General features: G+C 46.9%; 1 protein-coding gene across 1 annotated transcript in view; it reads left to right on the top strand.

Annotated features, from left to right (window-relative positions):
• The first annotated feature begins 4,387 nt into the window (after nucleotides 1–4,387).
• Nucleotides 4,388–13,932, top strand: part of HHIPL2 (HHIP like 2) — a 59,298-nt gene continuing 49,753 nt past the window's right edge. The window contains exon 1 of the mRNA XM_068129585.2: nucleotides 4,388–4,689. Within this exon, the coding sequence (XP_067985686.2) occupies nucleotides 4,435–4,689 (255 nt within the window). The 5' untranslated portion in view covers nucleotides 4,388–4,434. The remainder of the gene's footprint in view (nucleotides 4,690–13,932) is intronic.

The following is a 13,932-nucleotide window of genomic DNA, read 5'->3' as shown; positions in this document are numbered from 1 at the left end:
TGTGTGTGCATATGAGTGGAATGCTTGTTAATCGGTGGGTATATGCTTGCTTATGAGTGAAAGCTAATTAATCTTTGTGTGCATATGAGTGAATGCTTGTTAATCGGTCTGAGTGTGCATATGAGTGAATGCTTGTTAATCGGTGTGTGCATAAATGAATGCTTGTTAATTGGTGTGTGCATATAAGTGAATACTTGTTAATTGGTGTGTGTGTGAAAATGAGTGACTGCTTGTTAATCGGTGTGAGTGTGCATATGAGTGAATGCTTGTTAATCGGTGTGTGTGTGCATATGAGTGAATGCTTGTTAATCGGTGTGTGTGCGCATATGAGTGAATGCTTGTTAATCAGCGTGTGTGTGCATATGAGTGAATGCTTGTTAATCGGTGTGTGCATGCTTGCTTATGAGTGAAAGCTTATTAATCTTTGTGTGCATATGAGTGAATGCTTGTTAATCAGCATGTGTGTGCATATGAGTGAATGCTTGTTAATCGGTGTTTGTGCATGCTTGCTTATGAGTGAATGCTTATTAATCAGTGTTTGTGCATACGAGTGAATGCTTGTTAATTGGTGTGTGCATGCTTGTTTATGAGTGAAAGCTTATTCATCTTTGTGTGCATATGAGTGAATGCTTGTTAATCGGTGTGTGTGTGTGTGTGTGTGTGTGTGTGTGTGTGTGCATATGAGTGAATGCTTGTTAATCGGTGTGTGTGTGTGTGTGTGTGCATATGAGTGAATGCTTGTTAATCGGTGATGTTACGGATTCGTCACTTCCGTTGGGGTGGTTTGCATCCACTGTAAATATTTCTGATTCCATGTACTATTATTGTTTTCAAAAGGTTTATTGTCCATGAACTGTTTTCAAAAGGTAAAAAAGTTAATGTCAAAAGAAACAGGAAACCGGATCGGGAACCGGACGACGAAGAGGAAGAAGAGGGAGAAAAGAAGGCGGAGCGAGTGAGTCGGACAAGAAGGAGGCGGGCTATTTGCGGTCCGGAGCGAACGTTGGCGAGCAAGCGTCACAAGTGAACTTTGGGTTTCCCAGGAAAGGGATTCCTACGACAGAGTTGTCATCGCTGTGACCGATCAACCTGCGTGTCAGGTTTTTGGCGGTGGATTCCGAGGAGAATTATCGTCGGGCTGTTGCGTCTCAAGTACAGGCCGTCGGCCATTTTGACTCGCGCGCTTTGCGCGTCGAGCAAGGTATCTTTGCTTCGTCAGCAGTTTTCACCGCTTTCAGACGTATCTGGTGTGCGCGTGTGCAACGTGGCTTTTGAAGATTAATTTGCGGTTCGCTGACTGTGAGCCGTGAAAGTCCATACCTGAGTGTGATTTCCCAGTCGCCTTGAGGGCGCCTTTGTGCAGCTTTGGGCTGTGTGACTGTACTTGCCATCCGCACGGAATTCTGGTCTCGATTGGACATCGTTCTGGCGATCGCTGGAGCGAAACAACTTTGGGCTTGAAGCCGGGAATAAGAGACATTGGGGATGTTCTTGTTTCACTCACTTGGAGCACAGTGAGTTATATATTACAAAACTGATGGTACCATCATAGGCCATATTGATTGTACTTTTGATTACTATTATTGTTGTACTGTTATTCTTGTGTGATCTTAATACAATATTTGTTTGTGAGTAACAATTGGGGTGGCTTCTCCATTGATCTTTGACATACAGAATAACACATTTTTCTGCCGTGACTCCTCTCGGGGCTCGGAGGTACACCGTGACCAGGGGGTCGGGGAGGAGCACGTAACAGTGCATATGAGTGAATGCTTGTTAATCGGTGTGTGTGTGTGTGCATATGAGTGAATGCTTGTTAATCGGTGTGTGTGTGTGTGCATACGAGTGAATGCTTGTTAATCGGTGTGTGCATGCTTGTTTATGAGTGAATGCTTATTAATCAGTGTTTGTGCATATGAGTGAATGCTTGTTAATCGGTGTGTGCATGCTTGTTTATGAGTGAAAGCTTATTAATCTTTGTGTGCATATGAGTGAATGCTTGTTAATCGGTGTGAGTGTGCATATGAGTGAATGCTTGTAAATCGGTGTGTGCATATGAGAGAATGCTTGTTAATCAGTGTGTGCATGCATATGAGTGAATGCTTGTTAATCGGTGTGTGCATGCATATGAGTGAATGCTTGTTAATCGGTGTGTGCATATGAGTGAATGCTTGTTAATCAGTGTGTGCATATGAGTGAATGCTTGTTAATCGGTGTGTGCATGCATATGAGTGAATGCTTGTTAATTGGTGTGTGCATATGAGTGAATGCTTGTTAACCGGTGTGTGCATGTGAGTGAATGCTTGTTAATCAGTGTGTGTATATGAGTGAATGCTTGTTAATCGGTGTGTGCATGCTTTCTTACGAGTGAATACTTATTAATCTTTGTGTGCATACGAGTGAATGCTTGTTAATCGGTGTGCATATGAGTGAATGCTTGTTATTCGGTGTGTGCATATGAATGAATGCTTGTTAATCGGTGTGTGCATGCTTTCTTACGAGTGAATACTTATTAATCTTTGTGTGCATATGAGTGAATGCTTGTTAACAAAATGGTACAGACCTGCAGTATTCATGAAATTGGCCACAGTTTCATGGCCTCAAATGGGCCAGCATGGTCGAGTCGAAGTGCTGCAAATGATGTGCTCTTGGTGGTAGAAGCAGAACCTGAGATTGTGGACATGACACACACAGTTAACATTCTGTAGCATCTGTGTTTTCATTCTGCAGGTTGTGTGACCCTCTTTAAGACCATGCATCCGACTCTGCTCCACCTGGCAGAGTGGCGTACATTGCATGAGTTTTGCATCTTGTTGTGCAAATGTATTCATCTTGGACGTTATGAATGGTCTTATTTACCAGCAAAGATGGACACAAGGAATCTTCAGTGAAGGGAGAGTTAAGCTAACTGTATAGCTTGAGCATTTCACAACAAGGGTGGTGCGCACACACGCCGACTGTTTGCTTTACCAACGAGGGCCAATGTTGGCATGAACGGAAGGTGTTTGTAGACTACTGTACTTGTGGAGCTCGAGAAAGTGGGCAGAGTTGGTCACATGACTATACGAACACTCCTTGCAGTGCATTGGCATTATGCACTCCAACCAGAATCTGGCAATAATTTTGGATGGAACGTCTAGAGATTTCTGTAGTTAAACCTGGAGCCGAAATGGAAGTTAATTTTCTCTTTTTTAGATGGCCATTATTTAATTACATATTGAAATATTGAGGATATTCAGCCCGACCCCTCTCCTCTTATCCCCAATTGTATACACCTGTATGACTCTATATACCTTTCCCACCTTCCTTAGTCCTTACCTTGGTGTGTGGGTACTTGTAAATATTAGACATCTTGGTCGAAGAAAAGTGGAAATATTATTGAGCTAAATCTCAGTTTTAATTGATCTTCCATGACGGTATATTAGTAGAAATATGAGTATCTCGACTCTGGAGGCCATTCCGGTGTATCCTTTACACACACACACACACACACACACACACACACACACACACACACACACACACACACACACACACACACACACGTTGTTGGACTGTCTATATAAACACCACCTCCTCCTGGTGCTTTCTCGACACCACCTCCTCCCCCTGGTTCTTTCCTGACACCACCTCCTCCCCCTGGTTCTTTCTCCACACCACCTCCTCCCCCTGGTTCTTTCTCCACACCACCTCCTCCCCCTGGTTCTTTCTCCACACCACCTCCTCCCCCTGGTTCTTTCTCCACACCACCTCCTCCCCCTGGTTCTTTCTCCACACCACCTCCTCCCCCTGGTTCTTTCTCCACACCACCTCCTCCCCCTGGTTCTTTCTCCACACCACCTCCTCCCCCTGGTTCTTTCTCCACACCACCTCCTCGCCTGGTTCTTTCTCCACACCACCTCCTCCCCCTGGTTCTTTCTCCACACCACCTCCTCCCCCTGGTTCTTTCTCCACACCACCTCCTCCCCCTGGTTCTTTCTCCACACCACCTCCTCGCCTGGTTCTTTCTCCACACCACCTCCTCCCCCTGGTTCTTTCTCCACACCACCTCCTCCCCCTGGTTCTTTCCTGACACCACCTCCTCCCCTGGTTCTTTCTCCACACCACCTCCTCCCCCTGGTTCTTTCTCCACACCACCTCCTCCCCCTGGTTCTTTCTCCACACCACCTCGTCCCCCTGGTTCTTTCTCCACACCACCTCCTCCCCCTGGTTCTTTCTCCACACCACCTCCTCCCCCTGGTTCTTTCTCCACACCACATCCTCATCCTGGTTCTTTCTCGCCATTTGTTTTTCTTTCCCAGCTCTTCTCGACACTTCCAATGCCGTTTTCCTTTTCCCTCCCAAAGTCCCACCGGCTCGCCCCACCCAACGCGCCATATTCCTGGGTGTTCTCAGCCACTGAATCCGAAACGCGCACTCTGACCTGACCTGGCAATGGCCGATGGCCGGTTCTTGTGCGTGCTGTTCACGCTCATCGTCCGCATCTCCTGCCACCCGCAATGCCTCGATTACCGTCCGCCCTTCGAATCGCAGAAGCCATTGCGGTTCTGCACGGATTACGTGCTTTTGGGATGCTGCAACGAGCAACGTGACGAGCAGCTGGCGGACATGTTCCACACCGTCATGGCGAACTTGGATCGTGCCGTCTCCCAACGATGTGGGCATTACGTGAAGTCCATCATGTGCCAGGTGTGCGGGAAAGCATAAAGGTCGACCGCCCACGTGACCCTGGGAAAACACCACGGTGTCGATGTATCGCCGGTCTCTTGGGTTTCATCACCGATCCATCGTATGATGGCGCCGATGGTGAAACCTAAAGATCATTTTGTGTGTGGATCGATCTGAGCCGCTTATTTCCCGGCATGCACTCGGGCACAAGTTTACCTCCACTCCTTGGACTTTCTCACCGCACCTGCACGTGATCTTAACAGTCCGCGTGATCGCAGGCAGGACTGCCGGCTTAATATGCTCTCCGACCTATGTTGTGCTCCATCATGCAGCATCTCTGCTGCTACGACAAACCATACCCACCTCATCTTTTCCCCAAACTTATTCTGATTAACTGGGCCGACTGAATTGGCAGTTCCATCTTGACCAGGTGTTTTTCATTTTCTCAGCCTTCACCTGCACTAGTTGGTTACGAATGGCCAATTGAGAGTAATTGCACAACGGAGGATTGTCGGAAATATATATTTAATGCTCATCTATTTTCTGTCCAAACTATAGCATGGTGTGTGATACGTACGTAATACATATATACACTCTACAGGACACTGGCTGGGGGCACGACCTTATCCTTTCCAGCTAATCTTGCCCTGCCCACACCCATCACCTTCCCTCTCCTTACCCTCACGTCATCCTCACCCTGAGCACCTCCTCGTTTGCTTTCCTTCCCACATCGTACCCCATCGCCACCTGTAATATACGTATTGTTAGAAAGTGTGACACGTGCAAGTACCGAGGAAACCCAAAGCCCAAACACTGATTTAATGATGGGTTTCACCAATGAAATAAATAAATAACTAAGCAAATCACACTGGGCGAAGGAGCCTTTCGTTACGATGGGCAAAAGTACAAAGAAAAGCCAGATTCACCGATCCTGCTCATGGGGCTGGGTGACTGAGATCCCAAGGTCGCCATCCCAGATTCACTGCTCCCACTTGTGGGGTGACCGAGGTGCCAAGGTCGTCATCCCAGATTCACTGATCCAGCTCGTGGGGTGACTGAGGTCCCAAGGTCGCCATCCCAGACTCATTGATCCCACTTGTGGGGTGACCGAGGTGCCAAGGTCGTCATCCCAGATTCACTGATCCCACTCCTGGGGTGACTGAGATCCCAAGGTCGCCATCCCAGACTCATTGATCCCACTCGTGGGGTGACTGAGGTCCCAAGGTCGTCATCCCAGATTCACTGATCCCACTCGTGGGGTGACTGAGATCCCAAGGTCGTCATCCCAGATTCACTGATCCCACTCATGGGGTTACTGAGATCCCAAGGTCGCCATCCCAGATTCACTGATCCCACTCGTGGGGTGACTGAGGTCCCAAGGTCGTCATCCCAGATTCACTGATCCCACTTGTGGGATGACTGAGGTCCCAAGGTCGTCATCCCAGATTCACTGATCCCACTTGTGGGATGACTGAGGTCCCAAGGTCGCCATCCCAGATTCACTGATCCCACTTGTGGGATGACTGAGGTCCCAAGGTCGCCATCCCAGATTCACTGATCCCACTTGTGGGGTGACTGAGGTCCCAAGGTCGCCATCCCAGATTCACTGATCCCACTTGTGGGGTGACTGAGGTCCCAAGGTCGCCATCCCAGATTCACTGATCCCACTTGTGGGGTGACTGAGGTCCCAAGGTCGCCATCCCAGATTCACTGATCCCACTTGTGGGGTGACTGAGGTCCCAAGGTCGTCATCCCAGGTTCACTGATCCAGCTCGTGGGGTGACTGAGGTCCCAAGGTCGCCATCCCAGATTCACTGATCCAGCTCGTGGGGTGACTGAGGTCCCAAGGTCGTCATCCCAGATTCACTGATCCCACTCCTGGGGTGACTGAGATCCCAAGGTCGCCATCCCAGATTCATTGATCCCACTCGTGGGGTGACTGAGGTCCCAAGGTCGTCATCCCAGATTCACTGATCCCACCCGTGGTGTGACTGAGATCCCAAGGTCGTCATCCCAGATTCACTGATCCCACTCATGGGGTGACTGAGATCCCAAGGTCGCCATCCCAGATTCACTGATCCCACTCCTGGGGTGACTGAGATCCCAAGATCGCCATCCCAGATTCACTGATCCCACTCCTGGGGTGACTGAGATCCCAAGGTCACCATCCCAGATTCATTGATCCCACTCGTGGGGTGACTGAGGTCCCAAGGTCGTCATCCCAGATTCACTGATCCCACTCATGGGGTGACTGAGATCCCAAGGTCGTCATCCCAGATTCACTGATCCCACTCCTGGGGTGACTGAGATCCCAAGATCGCCATCCCAGATTCACTGATCCCACTCCTGGGGTGACTGAGATCCCAAGGTCACCATCCCAGATTCATTGATCCCACTCGTGGGGTGACTGAGGTCCCAAGGTCGTCATCCCAGATTCACTGATCCCACTCCTGGGGTGACTGAGATCCCAAGATCGCCATCCCAGATTCACTGATCCCACTCCTGGGGTGACTGAGATCCCAAGGTCACCATCCCAGATTCATTGATCCCACTCGTGGGGTGACTGAGGTCCCAAGGTCGTCATCCCAGATTCACTGATCCCACTCCTGGGGTGACTGAGATCCCAAGGTCGCCATCCCAGATTCACTGATCCCACTCCTGGGGTGACTGAGATCCCAAGGTCGCCATCCCAGATTCACTGATCCCACTCGTGGGGTGACTGAGGTCCCAAGGTCGTCATCCCAGATTCACTGATCCAGCTCGTGGGGTGACTGAGGTCCCAAGGTCGTCATCCCAGATTCACTGATCCAGCTCGTGGGGTGACTGAGGTCCCAAGGTCGCCATCCCAGATTCACTGATCCAGCTCGTGGGGTGACTGAGGTCCCAAGGTCGTCATCCCAGATTCACTGATCCCACTCGTGGGGTGACTGAGGTCCCAAGGTCGTCATCCCATATTCACTGATCCAGCTCGTGGGGTGACTGAGGTCCCAAGGTCGTCACCCCAGATTCACTGAAGGAGTGAAGTGAATGAAGGTGAGGAGTGATCCTGGATTTAGGTAGTTTCACTATAATGGAGTTGATGGTGGACCATGTGAGCCTGGTGGAAACCTGAGAGGGGAAAAGTGCAGAGAGGGAAAAGGCTGAGGCAAAATCACAGAGAGGGAAAGGGTGAGGCAAAAGCATGGAGAGGACAGATCTTCTGCATCTTTCTGTCGACATCCTCACTCTCCAAAAGAATTGCTTTGATGAGGACATAACAGAATGAACATTATCCATGTCTTTTCTCTGATCTGCCTTGTCTGTCTCTCAACGTAGCCATCTCTCCCTAAATCTGGTTCACAGACATTTATAGTGGCCTGCATCATCTCCAAGGCCCCAACCTGCTCAGATATGATTCTACTTACCTGCCTTACCACTAGGGCATGTTATTTTTAAACAATGATGATTGTTTCTTATACATGTTGCTTTTATACATGATTGTCAATGTAGTTCACATTTATCTGCTCCTTACTTAACTAACATTACAAATACTAAACTAGAACAGCACTTGGTAGAGCACATACCTTCGCCAGACTGGACAGGTTACATTTTGTATCCCACCGATAGGCCGGATCTGGATCCGGACCTGACCCAAAATCTCATTGGCTTGTTCTTATCACCGACCCAACTCATGCACCAAGTTGTGCCATAATTGGTCCACAACTTTTTGAAATATCATGCCATGGCATACAAGGTCTGACAATAAAGTTCCAGGACTGATGTTGTTTCTTGACAAGTGGCAGCCCTGGCTTGGGTTTTGTAATTGGACGTGCATTGTAATCTTTCTGTCAGTACTGTGTTAGCCGTTCTATTGATTGATTGTATTTTGTAGCCATACTGAATTTTTGGCAAAATAATAAGGGTTGCAATCGTGGTTTTGACGATGAACAACAAATTTATGGAACAAAGAATCCTCATCAAGTTTTTGGTAAAACTAAACTAAAGTGACACGGACATTTTCAACAAGTTGAAGCTGGTATACGGGAAGAAGCAATGTCAAGACCACCTGTATTTGAGTGGGCCAAGAGGTATGCGGAAAGGAGAATGGACGTGAATGATGACGTGTGGCTGGGACGTCTATTGATTGCCAAAATGGATGTAAATGTCGAAAGGGTGATAGTGTTGGTCCGATCTGACCTACGTCCGAAACTCTGACCAAAGGAACTCATTTTGCATCAATAGAAGAGATCCAGAGTGCCGTGACCAATGAGCTATATGGCATTTCAGACAACGACTTCCAAGAGTTCTTTGAAGCATGGCTGCGACGCTGGCAAAGGTGTATAGGCTCCCAGGGAAATTACTATGAAGATGACCTCCAAACATAATTATTGGTTAGGGTTTACAATAAAATTTGCTATTACTGTAATCCTAAACTTTATTGTCGGACCTCGTATGTTGTTTTCATCCCTATCACTCAATGGTGAAGAATAACTTAAATACCTTTCGTATGCAGATCCGGATCTTCACCAAAATCTAAACAATTCGTCCTTGTCACATACCAATCCTGTCCATCAGGTTTCGTTGAAATTTGTCCACAACCTTTTAAGAAATTCTGCTCATAGACAGACAAGGTTGAAAACATGACCTCTGCCCACCTTAGGTGGTGGAGGCAATGAGTTGATAATGACAAAACAATAATCGTGCATTTACTTAATTCCAAGTCACATCTTACTGTAATTCACCAAATGTCCATCCGTCTATCTGTCTGTCCGTCTGTCTGTCCATTCCCAGGTACCGCAAAAACGGCTGAACCGATCGCAACGGAATTTTGGGTGCGTAAATCTGGGACCCCCTGGAGTAAAATAGCCTATATTGTTTTTCCAATTTCAGCTTTGGTCTCCAGCATTTTCAGGTTTGGACTCCCGCCTAACGTTATTGTCCCAGGTACCGCAAAAACGGCTGCACCGATCGCAACGATACACCTGCATGCCCGTGGGATTCCCACGGGTGACCCCACTAGTATTATAATTATTACATCATGAACCATTCCGCTCAATAAAAGGGACTCTTTACAATAAAATACAGAAATTCGCTTCTTTTTTTTTTGTATGACAATGATGAACCCTAGGCCTTGGTCTACTCTGTGGAGAGCACCAGTACTGCCTGGGAAGTTTCTTGGCAAGGGTTATACTGGGTGGTTTGCTATTGCCATCCCAGCGTTGTTTGCCCATGCTCTGTCGTTTTAAATTCTGAGCATCAAGCAAGGAAGCAGCACATACCATTTCTAAAGGCCTTTGGTACGACTTGGCCGGGGTCTCAAACTCGGTGCTGCAGACGTTCTAACCATTACCCCACCGAGTGTGGTTATGTAATTGTATACTTCCGTGTTTATGAGGGGTATTCAAATGTTATTGGAACAAAATACTCACATAGTTCAAGAAACGCCAACTTTTTATTTTTCAATATCCCATGAATAAATAGGTATGTCAGAGAGCATGACAGAAACTTGTATCAGGATGACCTGGAAAGAAAATATCCAGCTCATCCATTCGATGCAAAAATATAAATCTCTAAATCTCCGGTAAGTTAAAGTGAAAAACTTTTACAAATCATGAGCACACACAAAATTCCCGAATCCTGCCAAATTCCCGATTCCTGTCAAATTCCAGATTCCTGCCAAATTCCCGATTCCTGTAAAATTCCCGATTCCTGTCAAATTCCAGATTCCTGCCAAATTCCAGATTCCTGTCAAATTCCCGATTCCTGTCAAATTCCAGATTCCTGCCAAATTCCCGATTCCTGTCAAATTCCAGATTCCTGTCAAATTCCAGATTCCTGCCAAATTCCCAATTCCTGTCAAATTCCAGATTCCTGTCAAATTCCAGATTCCTGCCAAATTCCAGATTCCTGCCAAATTCCAGATTCCTGTCAAATTCCAGATTCCTGTCAAATTCCAGATTCCTGCCAAATTCCAGATTCCTGCCAAATTCCCGATTCCTGTAAAATTCCCGATTCCTGTCAAATTCCAGATTCCTGCCAAATTCCCGATTCCTGTCAAATTCCCGATTCCTGTCAAATTCCAGATTCCTGTCAAATTCCAGATTCCTGCCAAATTCCCGATTCCTGCAAAATTCCAGATTCCTGTCAAATTCCAGATTCCTGTCAAATTCCAGATTCCTGCCAAATTCCCGATTCCTGTCAAATTCCAGATTCCTGTCAAATTCCAGATTCCTGCCAAATTCCAGATTCCTGTCAAATTCCAGATTCCTGTCAAATTCCAGATTCCTGCCAAATTCCAGATTCCTGTCAAATTCCAGATTCCTGCCAAATTCCAGATTCCTGTCAAATTCCAGATTCCTGTCAAATTCCAGATTCCTGTCAAATTCCAGATTCCTGCCAAATTCCCGATTCCTGTCAAATTCCAGATTCCTGCCAAATTCCCGATTCCTGCCAAATTCCAGATTCCTGCCAAATTCCCGATTCCTGCCCAATTCCAGAACCTCAGGACTGGCTATAGCCATTTCCTGGAAAACATTTGGGCAAAAACATCCCCATGGCTGATCACACTAGAATGTTGGATTCATTGTTGGGGTTAAGGTGTGGTGGTGGTAGTATTGGAGATTGTGTTGTGGAGGAATGCGGTGGTGCTCGTATCGTTTAACACAACGTTCCAGGCAACCGACACCACTGGAATTTGGGGATCTTGCACGATCCGTTCGCCATTGCGATGAATCCCTCGGCTTTATTTGACCATGCTCAACTTATAATATTGATCTCCAGGTAAATATGTTGCCACAACATCGACAATGTTGCAATTTTATGGATGCGATGAGTACAATTGTTCCGCCACATGCTTGTTGCACGTGATATTTCCATCAATAACTTAATGGCGTCCGAAATGGACCATTTGCATGATAATGTGGGAACTAGATAGGCAGAGGCTTTACAACACTGAGCTTGATTGTTCTGAATCCAACAATGTCCGGACGCCAGCAATGGGCAGGTCCTCTCACGTGACATTTCATTATACCATGTGACCAGTTTAATTCTCTAGAATCTAGATAGTGTTTCCATCCCTAAAATTCCTTAATCTTATCTCATTAGTGCCAAACATTCAACTAAAATGTAGATGATGTTTTAGCATAATTAAATTATTATTGTAATTGAACAACAGGTTCACGATATGAAACAAATAAGTAGAATATCATCTTTTCCTTTTTGAAGACTTAAAAATATGTCAGGTTGGCTCACGGTGTCAAAAAGTGAAGAACAATGTGTCAAGATCATTGTATAAGGATAAAGTTGTTTTATATTTAGTGGAATAGTCAGACTAAAACTTCCTACCTGGGATTCTTCTTCTTCTTTCAAATGCGGCACGCGGTTGCGGGTAGCATCATTTGCTGGGGAAGCAGCTGTGTCTCTGATGCAGTGCTCCCTCTAGATGAGAGTAAGAATTGGGCAGAGTGCCGGCAATAGCTCGCCTACTCTTGACGAAGGACCCCGAGGCTGATATTTAACGACAGCTGATGGGTTGCGTGAGAATGAGGTGTCAGAATACCTCGAGGTGGTGGCATTTTGTCGGTAAGGTGTTGTGCCAATGGGTACGCCGCTTCGCCAGCACCCTGCCAAACACCTGCCCAGGTAATACATTCTCCGCTATGGAAACATTTATGACTTGCCTGGTCATCTGCTCACTGATGGCCCTCAGAGCAATAATGCAAGCAACTATTCATGTTATTCCTAAGTTTCTTATTATATTAAAGAAAAGTTTATATATATATATATTATATTTTCTATATATTCCTAAATATTCTACGTTTTTAAAGACAAATGTGTCATTTTGAAATACCAATCGTTATCAATCATGAATGCTTATTTTGTTGCACCAGGCCTGTGTTATGGATTGTTTTGGGGATTATGCGTTTATTCGGCCAATGAAATCATGACCTAATCTCTTAGCAAGAGACGAATAACTTGCATTAAAGGTGAAAATCACAACATGGCGCAGTATCCTGTCATTGTGAGTAGGAGAAGCGGGGTAGGTGCCAGTGAAGGTGAAGCGGTCGACCCGAGCAGATCATCGATGCACTGCTGCCCGTCATTGTGCAGGTGATATCCCTGGAGGCAGGAGCAGAGGTATCCACCCATTGTATTGGTGCACACCTGGCCGCATGGAAGCTGCGTTGAGCACCTCTCAATACATTTGAGGTGTCCCAGGTTCTCGAAGCCTTCCGGGCATTTACACACAAGTCTCCCGAGAAAGTTTCTGCAGTCAATTTGGCAGGCACTCGTTCCTGAGCATTCGTCGATATCCGTACAGTGTGTACTGTTGAGCGGAGTGTAGCCATCCAAGCAGGCACAGTTTGGGCCTCCACTTTCACTGCTGCAAACTCCATGTTTGCAACTGGAGCACAAGTCCCACTCGTGCAAGACAGGTGTAAGGGTAGTCTGTGATGATTCCGACTCGACTGTGGCAGGTGAAAGGGTAGTCTGCGATGTTTCCGACTCGACTGTAGCAGGTGTAAAAGTAGTCTGCGATGTTTCCGACTCGAATGTGGCAGGTGTAAGGGTAGTCTGCGATGTTTCCGACTCGAATGTGGCAGGTGTAAGGGTAGTCTGCCATGTTTCCGATTCGACTGCAGCAGGTGTAAGGGTAGTCTGCCATGTATCCGATTCGACTGTAGCAGGTGTAAGGGTAGACTGCCATTTTTCCGACTCGACTGTAGCAGGTGTAAGGTTCGTCTGCCATGTTTCCGATTCGACTGTAGCAGGTGTAAGGGTAGTCTGCCATGTTTCCGACTCGACTGTAGCAGGTGTAAGGGTAGTCTGCGATGTTTCCGACTTGAATGTGGCAGGTGTAAGGGTAATCTGCCATGTTTCCGATTCGACTGTAGCAGGTGTAAGGGTAGTCTGCCATGTTTCCGACTCGAATGTGGCAGGTGTAAGGGTAGTCTGCGATGTTTCCGATTCGAATGTGGCAGGTGTAAGGGTAGTCTGTGATGTTTCCGACTCGAATGTGGCAGGTGAAAGGGTAGTCTGCGATGTTTCCGACTCGACTGTAGCAGGTGTAAACGTAGTCTGCGATGTTTCCGACTCGAATGTGGCAGGTGTAAGGGTAGTCTGCGATGTTTCCGACTCGAATGTGGTAGGTGTAAGGATAGTCTGCCATGTTTCCGATTCGACTGTAGCAGGTGTAAGGGTAGTCTGCCATGTTTCCGACTCGACTGTAGCAGGTTTAAGGGTAGTCTGCGATGTTTCCGACTCGAATGTGGCAGGTGTAAGGGT

The sequence above is a fragment of the Myxine glutinosa genome, chromosome 9 (assembly GCF_964187855.1).
Source record: "Myxine glutinosa chromosome 9, kmMyxGlut1.1, whole genome shotgun sequence".
Lineage (NCBI taxonomy): Eukaryota > Metazoa > Chordata > Myxini > Myxiniformes > Myxinidae > Myxine > Myxine glutinosa.
Note: the sequence above shows the minus strand (reverse complement) of the source record. Positions and strands in the feature narration are given on the sequence as shown.